At 41.2% G+C, this 21,617-nt stretch overlaps 1 protein-coding gene across 1 annotated transcript; it reads right to left on the bottom strand.

Moving 5' to 3' along the window:
• Positions 1-2,038: 2,038 nt before the first annotated feature.
• LOC121987524 (expansin-like A2) lies at positions 2,039-3,856 on the bottom strand. Its single transcript, XM_042541289.1, has 4 exons — positions 3,640-3,856; positions 3,272-3,563; positions 3,050-3,182; positions 2,039-2,656 (listed from the first exon to the last, which is right to left on the bottom strand). Exons 1-4 carry the CDS (start codon positions 3,812-3,814, stop codon positions 2,429-2,431), a joined length of 828 nt encoding a protein of 275 aa, XP_042397223.1. The 5' UTR covers positions 3,815-3,856; the 3' UTR covers positions 2,039-2,428.
• Positions 3,857-21,617: the final 17,761 nt, after the last annotated feature.

The raw sequence follows: 21,617 nt of genomic DNA, 5'->3' as shown, positions 1-21,617 counted from the left end.
TGCAGTAATTTTACTATACATCGATAGTAGGGAGTTTGATGTGTGTTCAAGTATATACACAATTGGATCCTACGTACATTGTGGAGATGTTGAGCAAATAAGGTTGCCGTCCAATCTTGCAGAAGATTATTCCGCGCTTGGAAGAACTCCGACGACAAGTAAGATCAATGACTAATGCGATGAATTCAAGTCAACCTTCATTTGTCGTTGTATTCAGTTTTCTATCCAATGTAGTAGTATGGACGATGACAACTAGATCTCTGATGCATCCTTTAGATTGATTTGATGTATCTACATTCCTTTTATTATAGACTTTGGGTGAGATTTGAACTCTTGTTATCTAGAAAATCTGTCTCGCCTCTTACCATCACACATACTCCTTTGTGCTTCATGTTCAACTTTTTAAAATTCCTTTGTAGAAAATAACATCATCTTGGGATTGGTTTTTTTTTATATAAAATAACATTATTTTTGGAGTAATTTTGTACAAAACAACTCCAAGATGATATTATTTTGACCAAAACTATATCAAAATAGCTTTAAAAGGGAGTTATCTTGAAGAAAATTTAATTAAAGATGGATCAAAAATAGCTTCAAAGTGGAGCTACTTAAGTTAAAGTGGCTTAGGGTGAGATTATTTTGGTCAAAACAGCTTTAAATTTGAGCTATTATGATCAAAGCAACTTTAAGACAGTAATTTTGATAAAAAAACAACTATAATAGGAATGCTGATTTAATAATTTTTAAATAATAAAATAATAATAGTACATATTTAAAAATGCTTTGTATCGAACCAACTGAGTCCCTAAACCCTTACCAATCCATATATTCCTAGTGTTCATTCGTGTGATAGCCTAGTAACGTTGGTTTCGTATATTTGTGGAAAAATCTCAGATTTAAGTGTCCAGGATTAATACGAGATTAATACGAAATTAATAACAAACAATAATTTGTCACAAAGGAATTAAATACAAAGGAATTAAATCCAATGAAGTGATAAAAAAAAAAAAAAATAGATCCACCACTTCAATGTTCTCCTAGAGTTTGCCTTATAAATATAGAGGAGGATAAAGTTAGGTACACAGGTGGGAGGAGTATGATGAGGTGAATTCTAGATCATGAGTTCCTGTGAGATTTAACCCCTTACTATTACACTAGTATTATATGCCCACCTTTCGCACTACGCCTTGGGGGCTAATAAAGTGATCTAATGTTTGATTTATGAAGGGGGTTTAAGTGCCCTCACGAATTGACGCAGTTGATTCCTACATTGGTGTGATTACTCCAATAGATCTTGAGATCAATTTTCAACTGGTGCAAAATATTTTGTTGGATGTTTGGTCTCTCTCATGTAAAGGGTTATTGTGTTAGAATAAATATAATACCCCTATAATTTACTCCCTTATAGTGAGTATCAAGTCGTCCGGGAGAGGCCACACTTCACCTTTTGTTGTAATAAAAGAGGTTTAATTTAATTGGATGTGAATGTAGATCTAATAATCTAATTCATTAATATATCCGATCATTAATATTAATGGACTGTTAATGGGTTATGAACTTTTATGATAAATGGTTCTTATAAGATGAGCATCAGTATATAAAGAAAAGGTCAAAATTCATTTGGACATTTTATCTTTGACTTCTCTTTCTTGTTCCTCTCTTCCCCGTTAAGAAGGAATTTGGTTGTTATCCAACCCCAGACAGAAGATCATAAGCTGTAGTTGTAGGAATTCTTATGACAACAAATAAGAAGCAATGATTTTAGTGATGAATTCAGGTCATCCATTATTTACCATGGCATTAGATTTCAATTTTAACCTTAGCTTACAAGATGATAGATAACTAGATCTTTAGATACAATCATATGATTTTGTTTTTGATATATCTATAATGCTAACATCTCAAATCAAATAATGGACATGAAAAATTAATCATGAAATTATGATAAAGACCTCATCCATTATCGTGAACATAATTTTTAGTTTTGATAATTTTAAGTGTACAAATTTCACCTAACTAAACTAAAAGGTTTATCAGGTAAACCTCGTCTTATTTAAAATTTGAATTATGATCTACTTATTACTTCTCTAGGTGGCATTACTACTAATCTCTTGGGAGTAATTTACAACCAATAATCCTTAATTGTTAGAGCAATGAGTTTGTGTAGTGAGCTATAGTGGCAAGTAGAATACAGTTTAAAAATAGCAGACAAAAACAGATACAACTAGCACACCGCATTCTACCGCATATCAAATCAGTCGACTAATATCGCAACAAATGATCTAGGTCTCTGCAATAGCTGTCGAAAAGCTTGGACTCTGAGTTAGTCTGGTCTGTGTTCTCGACTCTCGATAACTAGTCCACAAGCCAACAAACCTTAGAATTAGGAGGGCGAGCTAAACTTTGGTTAGTACTTCTTGCTGCAAAATCAGGAGCTCGAGCTTCCCTCCCGAGCAATGTCCGTGATCCGAACCCCTAAATCATAAACTGAACCGGAACTCCAGTCGGCAGGCAAGACCTTCCGAGACCAGACCCACTTCCCATCGTAGCCAGAGGTGACTACTAGCCTAATCTGCAGTGGCCCGACCGGCACTAGATCTATGCTCCAGGTCGGTCCGTTGTCCCGGTTCATGAATTTCCAATTTGACGACCCAACCTATCAGAAGCATTTAATTTTAGAGGTAAACGGTCTTCTCCCAATTAGGATTATAAATGAATCGTACATTCGTGAATAAATTTAATATTTAACTTAATAATAATATGTTCATATTTAATATACACAAAATTAATTAAATGAATAAACTTAAATAACTCATTAAATTAAACGAACAAATTTGAATACATATATATTCAATCATTAATATTCATGAAAAACTGTCATAGATGTTCATGAATAAAATTTTTATTAATATATTAAATAAATAAATAAATAATTTCAAAATAAATAAACAAATTTATTATCAAGTTGAATACCAACTAAATAAATTTAAAATATAAAAAAAAATTCAAACAATCAAATAAATTTAAATTAAGCGTTTGTTTTTTTTACCTGCGCTACATCCACTGCCACAATGTCAGTTGGACCTTCTTGATACAGAAACTTGACGGCCAGATAATCAGGCCTTCTGCTCTTCTCCTCCACTCTCACGGATAAGTTCCTGCCACTGTACTCGCATGGAATTCTGCTCATCACAAGGAATCAAATCGATCGATTAGGAGAAATTAAGAAAGGTTTCAGTTTGCCTGAGCACAAAATCGTTTACAGGATTACCTCTTGTGCTCCACATCCACAGCGCCGAGTTTCTTCAGCACCTTGGCCATCCCACGCCGTGCCATCGCCGAATAAGCAGGTCCGCTGAGAACCCATTCTGCACCTTCTTTCCGGCGATCGACATCGGTGAGGATCACTTTAGCACCTTCATCACTGCAAATCGTCGTGTTCTTGCATCGCACCTGGAAACATGCTCCACAGGCAACGCCGCCTCTGTAAAGGGCAGGGCTCGCAGCGGCGAGGTAGCCGCCGTTGAAGCTCAAGGCCATGGATCCGTAGCCACAAGCTCCAGCTACAGGGACAAGGAAACTTCAACGCAATTCCTTCGGGAATTAAATAAACAGAGGCGACTGCATGCAGCAACAAACCAGAGAAATCGGAGAAGGAAGATGAGTACGTTGCTCCCGCACGACGCATGCCGCCATCACAAGCCATGGCGGAGGAGGAGGAGAAGAGGAAGATAAGAAAGAAGAAGAAGATGGAATCGCAATCCATATCTCTGTTTCTTCGAATGCAATTTTTTCCCTTAGTTTTGGTGAGCATATATATCAAAAGAGGAGAATAAAAAAAAAAACAGAGACTTAATGTAGTATCTGTATTTTGAAAGATGATGATTCACGCCTTCACGGAGTCAAAAGATAAGAAAGATGATGTTTTGTTACGTGGCTGTTGATAAATACGATTGACTGCGTGCGTCAGTGACCTGTCGATCTGATTGCAACTCTCGTTGGAGCCTTCACATTCGTGATTCTGGTTTACAGAAAATCGAGCGTTGAACAGCGTGGATTCGCAGTCGACGAAGCAAGGACGTGGACCGATGACATACATTTTTCAGAGATTCATCAGGAACTAGAAACGTACACGGTTGTTCTAATTTATGGGCCTCACTGGATTGATCTTATCTTTGTAATCATCGAATGGTTAAGAAGGCATTTTACACATCTATCTCTCTCAGCTACAGCGAAAAACTGAGACAGAGGATCCGAGAGGAGTGATTAAGAGATTAACTAAGCTGAGAAATGTGAATGGCTCACCTGCAGCAGTTGACATTTGAAAATTAAATGTCATTAATTTGGAGGTGTTAATGCCCTTGCATTTGGTGTGCAAACATAAGAATGACGTCGGTTCAAGAGTAACTGAATTATGATTTACTTTCTTTAATTTTTTTTATCAAATATTTAAAAGAATATATTTTAAATTATCTATCATATATTAAAATTGAGATGAAGGATTAAGTTATGGTTAGGCCGTATAAAAATTGTAAGTAAAAAGTCGAGCTTAAAATAAACTAAGTCTTTAGAATGATTATTGTTCATGAACATGGTTCACAAATATTATGTAGGACCGAAAAGAAGGTAATCCTTATAGTTTTACTCTTGGGCTCTATTCAAAAGGTCTTATGTCAATAAAGATATATTTTCTCTTATAAACTCATGATTTTTTCCATGTATTTTCAATATGGGACTATGTTTGCAACCTTGCAAACCCAACAATCCCCCCTCAAACAAAGGACCACGTGCTTCCCACGTTCGATCCTTGACCCATCAGGTCTTCCTACCCCTCGGTCCACCCGACCTACTAGGACTTCTTTGCCTGGCTACAATTAAGATTTCTTGCCCGGTGCCCTTATATTTAAATTCGATAGCATAAATTGAGAGCGGTGAATTTTTAAACTTGTAAAGGCTTAATAAAATTTGTCACAAGTTCATTATAAGATTTAGTACAATGATACTCAGTAACCAACAATGATTTTTTTTTGGACTTTTCTTGTTCGAAAAATATCAAATTTTTAAATTTTCAAATGATGTAAGTCAATCAGTTTCATTCTAAACTAGTTGATATAGACCTAGAGAATTCCGAATCACTTTAAGTGAAAGTCAATATATTTCTGAAAATCTTCTTTAACATATCTATACTCTAAGATCTGAATTTGATAACGTAAATTAAAAGCAAAATTTTTTTAAATTGGTAGAGTAAAATTAAAATTTAAAGATACGCTCTTAATTTAATTTATCGTTCTCAATTTATGCTATCAAATTTAGATCCGACTGTATAAATATATTAAGTAGATTTTTCAGAGTATATTAATTTTGATTTGAATTTGAAATGATTCAAAATCCTTTAGATGTATTAGTAAGTTTTGAAGAAAATGAACGTGTATAAAGAGAGGAGGTATATTTTAGAAATATAATATTTGATATTATAAAATTGGATATATGATTTGAATAATATTGAAGCAGTTAAAGGGTACTCGAATAGCATTTAATTATGACCTATCATCAATCTTTTCAAACAAAGTCATCGTGGGTGGTTCTTCTTTGCAGGTGATCTGAAAGCATGTAGGTCCGTCTCATTCATTTTGTTCAGATTGTTCATGGTGTGGTTCTCTCATCAGTTATGAAGGCAGTGTGAGCCAACAATGTGCTGAAGTCAATGCATACATAGGCAAAGGCTTTTGGATCAAAACATGACATGTTATGATATATAAATGCTCGACCAAATACAACTCAATAGACTTAAATCACAAAATCATGTGCTTTTGTCCAGAATCACTCGAGCATGGGACAATTATCATTGAAGATTGCCAAACCAAAAGATATAAGTTCATGTAATCATTCCTCGAGACAAGCTAATTGGCCACAAACTAGGAGATCCATTGCATCAAGTTTAAGAATCTATTTGAGACATGCTGAAATGGAGCCTACATGTCTTTGTATAGCATGCTGAAGGTATCTCTATAAAGTAGAGCACTTCATTTGTCCATCTGAGACACATCCCTAGTTTCAACAATTTCCCCTTGCTGCCTTCAATTCATAGATTAAGGCTTAACCATGTTGATTGCTAAGAGACTTGTTGATGCAGCGGATGCTTATTGAATATCTTAATTTATACATGAATATCGAAAGTGACGTTCTAATTCCTACTTATTCATGCAAGAATATCCAAAAAAAGAAAACTCGTCGTTCTAAAGAGGAGACGGTAGTTAAAAATAATAGTAATAAAAAATTTCCTTACGTCAACCCCAATAATTATTTATATAAACTTTAAATTCTAAGATAAAAAAAAAACGAAAGAAATCCAAGAAAAAGTCTCAAGAGGTTTAAAATCTAAAAAAAACTTAAACAGATTCAAAAACTATATATATAAAAAAGAAATTACTAAAATACCTTAAATATGAAAAATATCCTAAATATTAAAAAACTCATAAACTACTAAATATAATAAAAAAATATATTCAAATCCTTCTGCATAACTATTGTATGATCGATGCGTACTAGAAAGGGAGGAGGGATGGCGGATAGAACTCGTGACTTTTTTACTCGTTTCGGAAAACACAGAATAACGCAGCAGAATAAAGAACAAGTAAAATATAACAAATACCTTTAGTTTTACTTGGTTCGAAGCCTATGACGACTCCTACTCCAAGGCCCGCGATCGTTGATCGCTTACGTTAGACAATCCATTATCAATTCGTAAATTCTTTACAAAGAAGAGTACAGAAGATTAAGTATTAACAACAAAGTTTACTGACAATAAAGAATAGCAGTAGATCGGCGATTGTCGGAGCAGTGTAGAAGAGAGCAGCAATTGTTCTTTCTTCATCTTAGAATGTCTGTTGAAGCAATCGGTCGATCCCTCCTTTTATAGCCAACCCAGATCCAATCTAGATCCACTTATATCGGGATCAGATTTGACTTGTCGCTGATCAATCGATCGATCCTGGTGTTTAGTGATCGAACCCTCTGAACCTACCCAACTTCTTGTTCACTTGCTTCTACTCTGATAAGACTCTTCATTCGGTCGACTGATCCCACCGTTCGGTCGATCGAACCCTTTGAACCTGCCCAACATCTCGTCCACATGCTTCTGCTCTGATAAGAGTCTTCGTTCGATCAACCTATCCCACCATTCGATCGATTGATCCGCCGATGATCTCTGACTTATCTGATCCGATCAACCCGGTCTGAAGCTAATCTATTGTTCGATCGACTGAACTTCCCTGTTCGATCGACCGATCCCTTGGTCAACATTTCACTGTGAGTTGGAATCTGATCTGTTCACTTAGTGGTTCGGTCGACCGATCTAAAAGTTCGGTTGACCGATCAAGGCCGACTCTTCAACCTGCAATATGTTAGTTCTCGACAAAACAAACATTAGAAAATAGGCAGATAACATGTGAAGTAAATTCCGTTTTGACAGTCATCGGACTATCCAATTTTGACTTTCAAATTTCACCAGAAACCCTAGGTCGAACCGACGTCTACTATTCCCTCAACGGGGAACGCGTCCTCATCTACTTCTCTCAGAAGAGTTTATCTTTTGCTAGACCAGTCCTCCAGACTGACTAAACTTTTGCTCAGCACCCGAGACGTTAGGTCTTTATGATGAACATCCACTTCACGACCCGTCTAGACTTTCACCTGGTCCGTGACCACCAGAATTTTCACTTAGAATCTCCAACTATAGGATTTCACCCAAAGAGCTCGACCCGCCAAGACTTCAATGACCTAGGGTTACCACCCCCTAGGACCTAGGGTTACCTCCCCCTACCATTTTTCATAACTTAGGGTTACCACCCCTAGGACCTAGAGCTACGTTCCCCTAGGATTTTTCTAAACCTAGGGTTACTACCCCCAGAACCCAGGGTTACCTCTCCCTAGGATTTTCCACTTACCTAGAATCCACTAGGACTTTTGCCTAAGACCATTTAGGACTTTTCTACAAGCTTAATCACACTTGTTAGACAACAAGTAACCTTAACTTTGGATTCTTTACCATAATCAAAACTTAAGTTCGATCGTCTAGTGCCCCCTGCACCAACAACTATCAGTTCCATTGATTCACTCATGAATATCGAAAGTAATCTTCTAAACCCTGTTGATTCCACAGAATACTAGGCGATAGACAACCAAACTTGACACTTGGGAAAACATGATGCGGTTGCAAATTCTTATTGATAAAAAACTCCCTTATATCAACCCAAATAATTATTTATATAAACTTCAAACCATAAGACACAAAGAAAGGAAAAAAAATTCTAATAGGGAAGGGAAAATTCTTAATAGATTCAAAATCTAAAAAATCTTAATCAGACTCAAAAATATATAAAAAAAATAAAAATGGTTAAAATAACCTAAATACCAAAAATACCCTAAATATCAAAAAACTCATAAACTACTAAAAATAATAAAAAGATATTTGAATCTTCCTACATCATTCTCCCCATGGTGGAGAGAATTAGCTCTCGAATTACTGGTCATATCATCATCAGAAGCAGTTTCGATGTGTTAATGTCTTGTTGGTGTGATGAAGTGAAAAGCTATTGAATCTGTTGATTCATCCACAAGTACTGGAAGTAATTTTCTAAACCTTATTGATTCGCGTACGAATACCAGGAAATAGAAAAACAAAACTAGTTGTTCCAGAAGAAGAAGATGACGTCTGACTCCACAAGATCAATCTCACTCTGATATCAATTGATGCAGCGGATAACTATTGATTCTGTTGATTAACGCATGAATACCGAAAATAATCTTCTAAACCCTGTTGATTCCATAGAATGCCAAGAGATAGAAAATTAAACTCAATAAAAATAATAAAAAAGATTAAATTACTCTTTTGTTCCCACATGAAAGTGTCAGGGGCATTAAATAAGTCAAAAGACATCACTAGCCATTCATACAATCCTTCCCTAGTCTTAAAGGTTATCTTCGACTCATCCCCATTCCTGATACGAATTTGATAGTATCCATTCTTCAAATCCAATTAGTATACATAGTAGATCCACTAATCTAGTCAAACAAATCATCTAATCGAGGAATGGGAAAACAATACCTGACAATGATTTTATTGATGGTTTTGTTGTCCACGCGTATGCTAAGATTCATCCTTCTTTGGTATTAAAAGGGCAGGTACTATAGGAGCTATGAAGATGAAAGGGTGTCTCTTCTCCTTCATCTTTCAACCCTTTCACTTTCCTCCATTAATGGAGGTAGCGGAAGAGCCATCTTCCTCTATAAAAGAACGCCCAAGATAATTAGTACATGAGGGGAGATGCAAGCATTAGGAGAAGGTTGTTGTGTTGTGTACGTGGAGGAGATCATGGCATAGCGGAAGTGTTGTCAGAATTCTGTCGAGATTGTGTGTCTTGCAAAGAAGAAGAACATCCAAGGCGTAAGAGGGATTTGGTTTGTGAAACCTTGAAGAGCTTTTCGATTCATTCGTGATTGTTCTTCCGACAACAAGCGAAGATCAAAATCTACTACGAGAGATCACTGTGAGTTTTACAGATTTTGTATTTCTATATTTCATGCATTTAGATCGATAATGGTATCAGAGCTATGTAGTTCTGAAAGCACGAAACCGGAGGAATAGAACTGAGAAATCATGATGGTTGTTGAAATTTATGCCCAAGCAATAGATCTGCATAATGCCAGGAAATCATGACAATGTTGTGATTTCCATATTCACAGTTGCGCACTAGCGACCGCGTCTCGAGCCTACGACCGACCCAAAGACCGGAACCCGCGTTTGTCATAGTAGAGAAGGATGCGACTACGTCTTGCAGATGCGCGCGTTTCGGGCGTCGACGCCCACATCAGGTGGCTGGCGATCAGCTTCCGTGATCGGAGAGTGCCGGCAACCACATTGGGAGCCTGACGATCGATAGTCCGGCAATAACATTCATCACGACAAAGAAGTCGCGTTAGTGAAATCACGAAAAGTGAAGAAAGGAGAACAATAACTTTGTTCATCAAATTCACTATTTGAGAAAAAGTTTGATTTAAGAAAAAAGAAAAGAAAAACTGAGAAAGCATGAGAAGTTTTTCTCATGCAAAAAAAAAGTTTTCTTTAAGTTTTTTTTTCTCTTCTTTAAATGGTTTGGTTGGAACCAATTTAGATTGAACCAGTTTTGGTTCATTATTTGGTTTAACTAGACCAGCTTAGTCCAGTTAGACTAAAATCTGGTTTAAATTATTGGTTGGTTTAACTAGATCAGGTTAGTCCTTTTAGACTTCGATCTGGTTTAAACCATTGGTTGATTTAACCAGATCAGTTTGATTTAATAAAATAGCATTGAATCTAATTGGACTGGACCTTTTCCAGATTTGATCAAGTGAGTTAGATTTGTTCTAATATGTTAGATTTGATCAAAATTGAGCCAAATTATCCAATGGGCTAGGATTGATCAAATGAACCTTAGTTTGATCAATAAATCTGAGTTAAACTTAAATGAACTTAGGTTAAACAATAATAACTGAGCATCCCAATTAAATTAGTTCTAATGAGGACAAAGGAATAAGCTAATGCTTAAGATCTAGTTTCCTAATTGACCGGTCCTGTGTGTTAGTCAACTGGAGCTTCTCAAATAAAGGAAATTTATTTTTCTTATTTGCTTATGGATCCTATATATTGGTTCTATGCATATGTGTGAGTTGAAAAGAACTAGTTTTGTTACTAGGTTGTCGACTTAGTATTAATATTATTATTTTCAATTCTAAATGCCAAGGATGTATACATGATGATTTGTCACAATGTGTGATGGAATGAGTTGAGGGAGGTGATTGAGGAGATAGAGTATGATCCAGTTTACGAGGTTAGCAGACATATTGGACGACTCGATTAATTATTATGGAAATTTGAACAAGAATAGTTTCTGATCCGGTAGTAGGAACAGGGGACCCCGTCCTGTGGAGTCAACGCCACGTGGAAGTCAAAGTGGCAGTTGTCCATCCGGAGAGGGCCGGGTCCGACCGGCCAGCCAGCCGGCCGGTGGAATCGAACGTCCGGAGAGGGATGGGTCCGATCGGCTGGCCGACCGCCGGTGTTCGGCTGATGGTTAAAGGCGCCCTGTCGAAATCAGGGTTCCGGCGCTCAGTGGAGAAGGTCGCAGGGCCGAGCGGACTGCACGCTCGGCCAAAGCCATAAGGTAACATACTGCTAATAGTCTCCACAAAGCACGTGATGGAGAATCTCCCCAAGTAAACCACCGCATATGGCCGGTCGGATGTTGAGGGAGCTGTCCGGCTGGACGCCAGAGCTGGAGTAAAGGGGAAAAGGACAAGGGACATCTTTTTCTGACAGCAGGTATGTTTCACGTGTAGGCCATACTCCAAATCTTATGACAGGGGGTTCCGTTGTCCCATCGAGGACATGCTTGGACTGTAGCAGTATAGGTTAGGTAAGCTCACTGACAAGCCCTTACTAGGGTATGAGCCATGGACACGTGTACACCTCGATATGTGTACACTCACTTCTTCGCTTCCCTATATAAAGGCCTTCATTCTTCGCCGGAGGTACGCATTCTACTAGTTTTGGAGCCACTTTTTCTCTCTTGAGCTTCGCCTGACTTGAGCGTTGGAGGGTCGTCGCCGGGAACCCCTTCCCGGCCCGACTTCTGTGCAGGTTCACCGGAGCTTCGTGCTACCAGTCGAAAGATCCACGTCAACAGTCGGAAAGCGCCCCGTGCCCAGCGTCCGTTGATTAAGCATTCGGACAGGATCAATTTGGCGCCGTCTGTGGGAACGCTCCTGCATCCGAACGAAAACAATGGAGGAGGCTGGACGACAACACACGGTGACGCTTTCTAATGAGGAACTCGACGCTCTAATCAAGATAAGGGCCGCCAAGCTTGTGGAGTAAAAACAGAAAGCAACAGCCGAGCGGCCGGAGCAGCAAGCAACGTCAGCGTCTGGTGGTCGAGCGGAAGCACCGCCGGCCACCGTTGCATTTCATCGAGCCCTATTCCGTACCCCTGAAGCCGTAGCAGCTCATAGAGATCGGGGATCTTCTTTGGACGAAATGCCTAGACGAGACGACAGGAAAAGAGAAACTCCAACCGAGCGGAAGACCGTCGAGCTCCGACGTTAAAAATCGAGAGACGAGCCGGCGTCTATAAACTTCCGAGCGAAAGACCGTCGAGCTCCGACGTTAAATATCGAGAGACGAGCCGGCGTCTATAAACTTCCAAGCGGAAGACCGTCGAGCTCCGACGTTAAATATCGAGAGACGAGCCGGCGTTTATAAACTTCCGAGCGGAAGACCGTCGAGCTCCGACGTTAAAAATCGAGAGACGAGCAAACGTCTATAAACTTCCGAGCGGAAGACCGTCGAGCTCCGACGTTAAAAATCGAGAGACGAGCCGGCGTCTATAAACGTCCGAGCGGAAGACCGTCGAGCTCCGACGTTAAAAATCGAGAGATGAGCCGGTGTCTATAAACGTCCGAGCAGAAGACCGTCGAGCTCCGACGTTAAATATCGAGAGATGAGCCGGCGTCTATAAACTTCCGAGCGGAAGACCATCGAGCTCCGACGTTAAATATCGAGAGACGAGCCGGCGTCTATAAACTTCCGAGCGGAAGACCGTCGAGCTCCGACGTTAAATATCGAGAGACGAGCCGACGTCTATAAACTTCCGAGCGGAAGACCGTCGAGCTCCGACGTTAAATATCGAGAGACGAGCCGGCGTCTATAAACTTCCGAGCGGAAGACCGTCGAGCTCCGACGTTAAAAATCGAGAGACGAGCCGACGTCTATAAACTTCCGAGCGGAAGACCGTTGAGCTCCGACGTTAAATATCGAGAGACGAGCCGGCGTCTATAAACCCACCAAGCGGGAAGATCATGATGATTACTTTGCGAAAATCACTTTTGGCGGCATAAGGAGTAATAATGGGCGAGCGGATAAACACACATATTGGTTATGTAAAAAGACAGCGAATACAAAGAGAACATTGCATTAAAGTTAAAACTTTAGGCCGAGCGGCCTAATTACAAAAAGAGATGACATCCAGTCGAGTGGCCCAATTACAGAAACTACTCAATATATTCATATAGGGTCTTTGGGATGTTATCCAGAAGCGCCACCTGATCGCCGGCCGGGATATGGGTAGACTCCGGAAGAAGGCCCTTCGACTTCAGATAGGTCATGGTGGCAGTCATGGCCAAGTTGAAAGCTGTGTACATCCGCTCGCAGATTTTCTCCGAGAATTCGGGCGAGCGGATGTAGTCTTGTCTTAAAGCTGCAACCCGACTCGGTTCAGCCTCTTGGTACTCTTTGAAGGCCGATTGAGCTGCAGCAAGAGATTCTTGCAAAGTGGTCAACTCGTCCTTATGCTTGGTGGCGTCGGCCGAGCGGCTCACTTTCTCTTGGTCGAGCTGCTCCATCAACTCCTTGACCTTCAGCTCCAGGCCTCGAGCCTCCACATTCTTCTTCTCCAAGTCAGAAATGGCCGTATTCTTCTGAGTGGTGGCCAGGGTAAATTTTTGGTCGAGCGACTTGACTTGTCGCTCGAGCTCGGCCAAATGATGAGCCTGGTCGGCTGTTCTCTTCTGTTCGGCCGCCAGCATATCTTGGGCCTTCTTCAGCTCCTTCTGCAGATCGGAATATGAAGGGCCCTGAAGGCCGGACGGACCAACCGCTGCCTTCAGTTGTCGCAGCTCTTCATCCACCAGGGCCAAGCGATTGGAAATCACAATTTCTTCTACCCATCTCTGGCGGGAAGAATTAGAAGCTGTTAGTGGCCGATCGGGAGGAAGGAAGACAAAACTTGGTAGATTACAAACTTACCCCCGTGGCCTGCTGCATATGGCTGTTAGCCAGATTCCCGATGGGGATCAGGGTGACGCGTGCCCGAGCGTCGGCCCACATCTCGGCGAGAGGCCCCTTCAGGGTGATAGTGTGCTCGGGCGTGATCGGTTGGTTGGCCTCTGGCAGCAGCTCTTCAGTTGGGAGATGAAGAGTGACCCGAATCGTGCGGCCAGGGCCGTGGGTCGTCCGACCGACAGTCGGGAGGGGATCAGAAGCCGGCGCAGAAAACTGCGAATGAATGGTCGAGCGTTGGACTGGTTGGCGAACGGGCGGAAGGGTGCTGACCGGAACAGCCTCGATTGGCGCGGCCGACTCATCCCATTCAGAAGGCGTTCGGTCAGACGAAATGGCTTCGGCCTCTGGCGCCTTGCCTCGAGCGGTTGCAGTGTCTCGCTCGGAGGGTTGGACAGCTGAGGTAGCCGAGCGCAGGGGAAGCTCCACTCGACGCCTCTTTTGTAAGGGCTGCTCCTCCTCCCGAGCGAAACCTTCCTCGGGGGCAGTTGGTTCTCCAGGGGGGTGACTCCGCTGACCACATTTTGCTGAGAAGGTTGAGCGGCCGACTCAGCTTGAGTCCCGCTCTCCCCTTCATGGGATCCGACCGGCTGGATACCCAACGCTTCCATCTCTTTGGCAGCCGCGGCTTTTAACGCTGCCGCCCTTCTCTTCAAAACGTCGGCCATGACCGAATCCATGACGATGTCCGCTGCAAAGAAAGGAAAAGAAATCAGTTAGCAATCAAAGCAAATGCCCAACCAAAGTTCTTACCGAAGCCGGTCGGAAGGGGAGTCCGTATAGGACTCAGGCCGAAGATGTACATCACTCCTTCGTGAAGAATCTTATTGATGTCAAGTCACAGACCGGCTAGCATATTTGCGGCGTGGAGATAGTCCGGTCGGGTCTTGAATTTCTTCAGCTCGGGAGTGGGGGGCAAGTTGACTTGCCACTTTGTCGGGAAGGTGGCCTGATCGGGCATACGGATGTAGAAAAAATAATCCTTCCAATGTTTATTGGAAGTAGGAAGTTTGTTGAAACATACCAAGCCGGGTCGAGCTTGGAACATGAAGGTGCCCGACTCGGCTTGCTTGGGGTAATAGAAATAAAAGAAGACCTCCGGTCGGAGGGGGATGTTGTGAATCTTAAACAAAACAACAACACCGCAGAGGAGACGGAAGGTATTGGGTACTAAACTGGCGAGCGGCACACCGAAAAAATTACAGACATCAATGATGAAAGGATGTACAGGAAAACGCAGACCGACGGTAAACTGGTCTCGGAAGACACAGAAAGCTCCGCGCGGCGGCCTGTTCGGCCGAGCGGAAGGACCGGCTAAAAGAAGTTCAAAATCTTCGGGGATTTCGAAATTGTCTGTCAGAATATCAAAATCACGCCGATCGAATCGGGACTGCATGGTGGTGTACCATGGACCGAGCGACTGGTCTTCGGGATTAGAAGAACTAGCCATGGGCCGATCGGAAGGAATCAAAAGGCAAAAAGGCCGGAGAAAAACAACAGCAAACGAAAGGAGGTTTCAAGGATCGAGGCTGAGAAAGAAATGCGGAGGAAACACCGGAAAGGAGGAAGGAAAGATATAAAACCTTACTGCAGGGAAAGGGACCAAGGAAAAGGCGCCGGAGAGCGTCGGAGAGCAGAAACAGGATCACTGGAGCTCCAAAACGCAGGGGGCAGTGGTTGAAATCGCGAAGGCAAGTGAGGGAGAGAAGGAAACGAAGAATTTATAGGGTGAAGGCCGGGCGGCCTCCACCGTTGGATCCAGGTCACGGGAATCAAAGCATGCATCGAGCCGTCCATTTCGAATCGCTTCGATCACATCAAAACACCATGCCACCGCCGTCGTACGCTGATGGCAGTGCTCCACGTGGCATTCAATCATTCGGAGCATTTAATGAAAGCATGCTCAACCTTAATGTCGAAGATTGGCACAGAACACGAGGAGATCCGGTGAATGCCAGTGTTGATTCGCTTAAGGCTATCTCTATGGTTGGCCGAGCTGAGGGTACTAGCACGGAGGAGCCGTTCGGCTAGCTTCGTTGTCCAGTCAGTCGGACTATTCGCCTCCTTCGACTAGACTTGAAGGGGAGGCAAGTGATCCGGTAGTAAGAAAAGGGGACCCCGTCCTGTGGAGTCAACGCCACGTGGAAGTCAAAGTGGCAGTTGTCCATCCGGAGAGGGCCGGGTCCGACCGGCCGGCCGGCCGGCCGGTGGAATCGAACGTCCGGAGAGGGATGGGTTCGATTGGCTGGCCGACCGCCGGTGTTCGGCTGATGGTTAAAGGCGCCCTGTCGAAATCAGGGTTCCGGCGCTCAGTGGAGAAGGTCGCAGGGCCGAGCGAACTGCACACTCGGCCAAAGCCATAAGGTAACATACTGCTAATAGTCTCCACAAAGCACGTGATGGAGAATCTCCCCAAGTAAACCACCGTATATGGCCGGTCGGATGTTGAGGGAGCTGTCCGGCCGGACGCCAGAGCTGGAGTAAAGGGGAAAAGGACAAGGGACATCTTTTTCTGACAGCAGGTATGTTTCACGTGTAGGCCATACTCCAAATCTTATGACAGGGGGTTCCACTGTCCCATCGAGGACATGTTTGGACTGTAGCAGTATGGGTTAGGTAAGCTAACTGACAAGCCCTTACTAGGGTATGAGCCATGGACACGTGTACACCTCGATATGTGTACACTCGCTTCTTCGCTGCCCTATATAAAGGCCCTCATTCTTCGCCGGAGGTACGCATTCTACTAGTTTTGGAGCCACTTTTTCTCTCTTGAGCTTCGCCTGACTTGAGCGTCGGAGGGTCGCCGCCGAGAACCCCTTCCCGGCCCGACTTCTGTGCAGGTTCGCCGGAGCTTCGTGCTACCAGTCGAAAGATCCACGTCAACAGTCGGAAAGCGCCCCGTGCCCAGCGTCCGTTGATTCAGCATTCGGACAGGATCAGTTTCCAATCCTAGATAATTATAGGATTTGAGTTTTTGTTTGATCATTATCGATACACCTCAATGAAGTAGCACACCATTTATGAGGGCTCTCCGAAAGGAGAATCTCATATGCATAGTTATGTGTCGAGCTACTTCACCATGTGGATTAAGAGGATCCCAAAGAGTTTAAGGAGGATCCACAAGAGGATTCGAATGTAGATCCTATTGAGAATCTTGAAATTGGTCTACCTGAGGTTTCCCTAATTAAGTCCAAGATGAAAGGGATAGTGATGACCGCTACACTAATATTTGTCCTTGTGGTAGTGGTGTTAACTTATCTAGCTTATTAGGGTGTTGTTGTTGTTGTCGTTATGTACGAATAGTATTATCCCAATAAGTTTAATAAAATCATGTAGTTGAAACTGTTGCTATATACGAACAATATTACTTTATAAAATATTAGAATATGCGTTAACAAACAAGAAAAAAAAGTTATATGTTAACAATATGTCTTAAAAGAATGATTAGTTCATTTAAATGATGAGTTAATTTCTTGATTTGTTACTTAATGATTAGATTATTTGATGGAATATGTATAATAGTATTGATCAATGTTGGTTAAATTAGATTATACAAATGATGAGTGGAAACATAATTGCCACTTGATTTTGTAAACCAACTCAAATTAATATTGAATTAATCATAAATTATATACATGTGAAATACACTGAATTACTAAATAATGCATTTATTTATGTTAGATCATGGCAACTAAAAATATTATAGCTGAACTCAATAAGGGAGAGAAACTTAATGGGGATAACTATAAGATCTGACACCTTAGAATAATACAATATATACTTGAGGAACAAGAAGTTATTGAGGTTGTAAATCAGGTTATAGAAGAACATGTAGATGATCCCACCACACAAAACAAACGAGATCTTGATGCCTATAAGACATGGAAGAAAAAGGACTCCACCGTAAAGGGCATATTGATTAGTTCAATGGATTAGTTCAATGGTTGATGACCTAGTTTTTAAATATGAGTTATATCTTATGGCTCATACAGTCTGGATAGCCCTTAAGGAGAAAAACAAGTGGAGTAAGTCTGTAAGATCCGATAATCAAATAATAATTGTTATTAAAGAAATAATCTTATTGATTTTTTTAAAAAAAAATCGGGAATTAAACGGAGTTCGTATGACACGTTTAAGGGGATGAATCAATTAGGCCTAAAAGAAAATCTGTTTGGAATACCCATTTAGTTATGAATTGATTAATTAAATTAACATATAGTTGATTGATTAAAACCTAGCTTATAGATACTTAAACCTAAGTTTCCCTTCTCATTATCGCCGACACTTCCTTTTCACCTCCTTCACGATTCCGCTTCCCCTGAACACCATCGCCGACACATTCCTCCCCTCAAAATCTGCCACCATCATCTCTGAGCCACCCTTCTCTACACGGGCTATCTTCGGCAAGAGCAAGGAGGTGTCACCCCTCTCTACTGTGGCACAATCTTGCGTAATCCAGCATCATCGCCGTCGACGATCACCAGAAGCCCATTGCCGGCTTAGTGTGTCCTTCACCCCGCCATGGGATTGACCTAGACACCACCTTCTTCCTCTGCCATCTCTGCCCCCAATGCTGGCTACTTGACGCCATAATCCAGCAGCCATCTCCATGCCCTAGCCATTAATCTTCCATCGTTGCATCTGTGCGCCACGGCTCTGACCTCGAACCCCCTCTGGCTAACCCTCTATCTCTAGGGTTATTGTCGGATCTTTCCCTCTACTTTGAGGTGAAGCTCTTGGCTAGAATCCTTGTACCGATCAAGCAACACTGTTTCAGCCAGATTTGAGGATTAATTGGGGCTAAGTTATTAGCTAAATATTGTGAATTAAGAATTAGGTTGAATTGTTATATGTAGTTGTATTAATTGTGAATTAGGATGTTGGAAATGAAGGGGCAACAACTTCACTATAGTTTCGGCCATGAATTCTTAGCAGCGGGCACCTCCAACATTGATCAACTGAGGAGTCCCTAGATCTGGATGAGTTTTGGAAGGTGAATTATGCATATGCTAATTTTTTTTTATGGTAGAATGCTTAGGGATATCGAATCCAATGCAGTAGTGATTGTTATAGATGTGTTGATCATTGAGTAATAAATTGTGGATATGGAATAGTTAATGAATTAGTTAAAAATTGATCATATGGATGATTCTGTTAATTGAGAATTAACTGATATATAATTGAGTTATATAGTGGATTGATTCTTCTTGGTAGGATAATCATTTATGGTGATAAGAGATAATGGATTAGTTAGATTGCTAGTTCATGTATTGTTGGATAATTGAAATATGTTAATATAGAAGAGTTAACTAATTGAATTAGATTAATTCATACAGAGATTGTCTATGAAGGAAGTATTGGATCATTAAATGGAATTAAAATATGGAAGCCTAATCGGATTAGGATTAGGATTAGGATTAACTATTTGGCTTATGATAGAACTTAGCAGTACTATGTATTCTGTGTTGCAGGATATTAGTCGAAGATACATCCCGACATGGAGATAGTTCAGGATGATTTACATTTAAGGCATGTACTTCTTACCTCAATTCTTTAGTTCTTTGACCTTAGTGGATGAGCTGTGTTCGGATAGTAACTGTTTTTATCTTGACTCTACTTGTATTTTTCCTATGCTTGATACTTATCCACTCGATCTTTGAGATATTTGTTTCCATATCTATACAGTCTCATGTTACTATCCATGATATTTAGCAGATACTAGATAACATGCTTACTTGCTTTGATTGTTGGTTATTCATGTATCTTATTTGAGCATGCGGGCTTCATGTAACATACCTGATTTATGTTTATATATGTAATGACTGCTGCATCTTGCACATCATGTCATTTCATGCATGTCGACAACCATGTCTCCCTTGTGGTTGAGAGGGTCGTTGGTCAGGACCGCACACTCGATCACTCATGGGTAGTGGTAGCTGGAGTGTGCTGCTTATGATATCGTGCCCCCACTCGCTCACTCATGGGTAGTGTTAGCTGGAGTTGTGAGCAGTAGAGACCCCCGTCGCTACGTAGCTAGTTAGCTACTATGCAACTATCCCATCAGCCACTCGAGAGTAGTGGTAGCTGGAATGATGTATAGTTTGTCACTTACCCGGCCTCTCGACCATACAGGGGTCATGGCACAGAAGGGTGGGCGGGAGTGACCATCCGTCCATACACTTTTGTTATTATACTTGCTTATGCTGTTGATTACTTACTTATGTAGTTGTTTTATTATATCCATGTGATATGCTTACATATGTTGAGTTATATGCTTGTCGCATGTGGCTCGACACTAGCTTACTTATTAGTAGTATGTATATGTTGGTGCAGTGGGGCCGACAAGAGGGGGATGAATTGCCTGCACAATAAAAATACTCTCCTCGTTTCTTTCAACTCAAAAAATGCAATAATAATAAAGAAAAAACTAATAGAAATAAATAGGAGATAGAGAATTTAACTTGGTTACAACCCAGGGGGTTGTTAATCCAAGGCGATGAAAAAGCTCAGAAAAATCTCCTTCTTTGAAAGCGGAGAAACCTTTTACACACTAAAATCTCTAAACTATTGCTAGGAATTGAATAATAAGTTGATTCATTAATTTCCTAGCTCCAGGGGCCTTTATATAGCTCATGGAAACCTTATCCCGAGTGTTGAAGGCGCCTCCAAGCAGTTTGACCGGATAAAGCTCTATCCGATTGCAAACGGTCACGAAGACTGGGCCTGAGGCACCTCCATTGCCCTTGAGGGTGCATTGGACTGGGTTTGAGGCGCCTCAAAGGGAAGGGAAGTGCCTCCAAGCCTGCAGGCAGCGCAGGCGCCTTCAGTCCTTTGTTGAAGGCGCCTCCAGCTAGCTTTTCAGCTCCTTTTAACTTCTATTCATCTTTCGAAGCTCCGATTGCTGGGGTGATTGCGGCCAACCTAAATAGGGCTCATCCGAACCCAATTTTCGACCTTCTCCTTGAGTAGGCTTCTGACCCGGCTTCTCATCCCTCGAACGCCGCGCACGTTCTTCTCGTCCACCGGTGTACTCTTCCGTAGCTCTTTCGTCCTTCGGACGCACCTAGCCCATTGACTCCCTTCCTCTGCCGTCCTTCTCGCTAGCTGCGTCTTCCACTCAACTTCCTGCGCTCATAAGTTCCTGCACACTTAGACACATGGATCAAATAACAAGAAGAACATAACCTATCTTGGTTGATCATATCAAAACACCCATGGGGTCCAACAATCTCCCCCTTTTTGATGTGTATCAACCCAAGTTCAAGCTAGGGAAATAAAATAGACAAATAGTAATTTATAGAAATGACTAAACTAATAGTTCAAGCATAAGGATTGCAATAGAATTTGCAACACAAGTTAAAAATAATTTTTAAGTAAAAAACATTAAAACTTCCCCCTAAACTTGTACCTATCTTTCTCCTCCTTTGATCACAGCAAAAAAGTATCGGGTAATAATTATCAAGAAAAAAATTCAAGTAAAAAATGATTTTTAAAATCCAAGTGTAGCATTTTCAAAATGATTTCTAAGAAAAAAATCTTTTAAAAATTTTCTAAGTAAAACTTATGTAAGATAATTTTTTGAGAAAAAGATAAATACACATTTCTAACTTCAAAAGAAATTTTAACATAAAAAAAATATTATTTGAGAATTTTTTTTAAGTAACAAACATTTTTCTTAAGGGAAAAAATATTTTTGAAGAATTTTAAAAAAGATGTTTGAAAAACTTTTTAAAGCATTATTTAA

Source organism: Zingiber officinale, chromosome 5B (genome assembly GCF_018446385.1).
Source record: "Zingiber officinale cultivar Zhangliang chromosome 5B, Zo_v1.1, whole genome shotgun sequence".
NCBI classification, from domain to species: domain Eukaryota; kingdom Viridiplantae; phylum Streptophyta; class Magnoliopsida; order Zingiberales; family Zingiberaceae; genus Zingiber; species Zingiber officinale.
The sequence above is the reverse complement of the archived record's forward strand: the minus strand, read 5'-3'. Positions and strand labels throughout refer to the sequence as shown.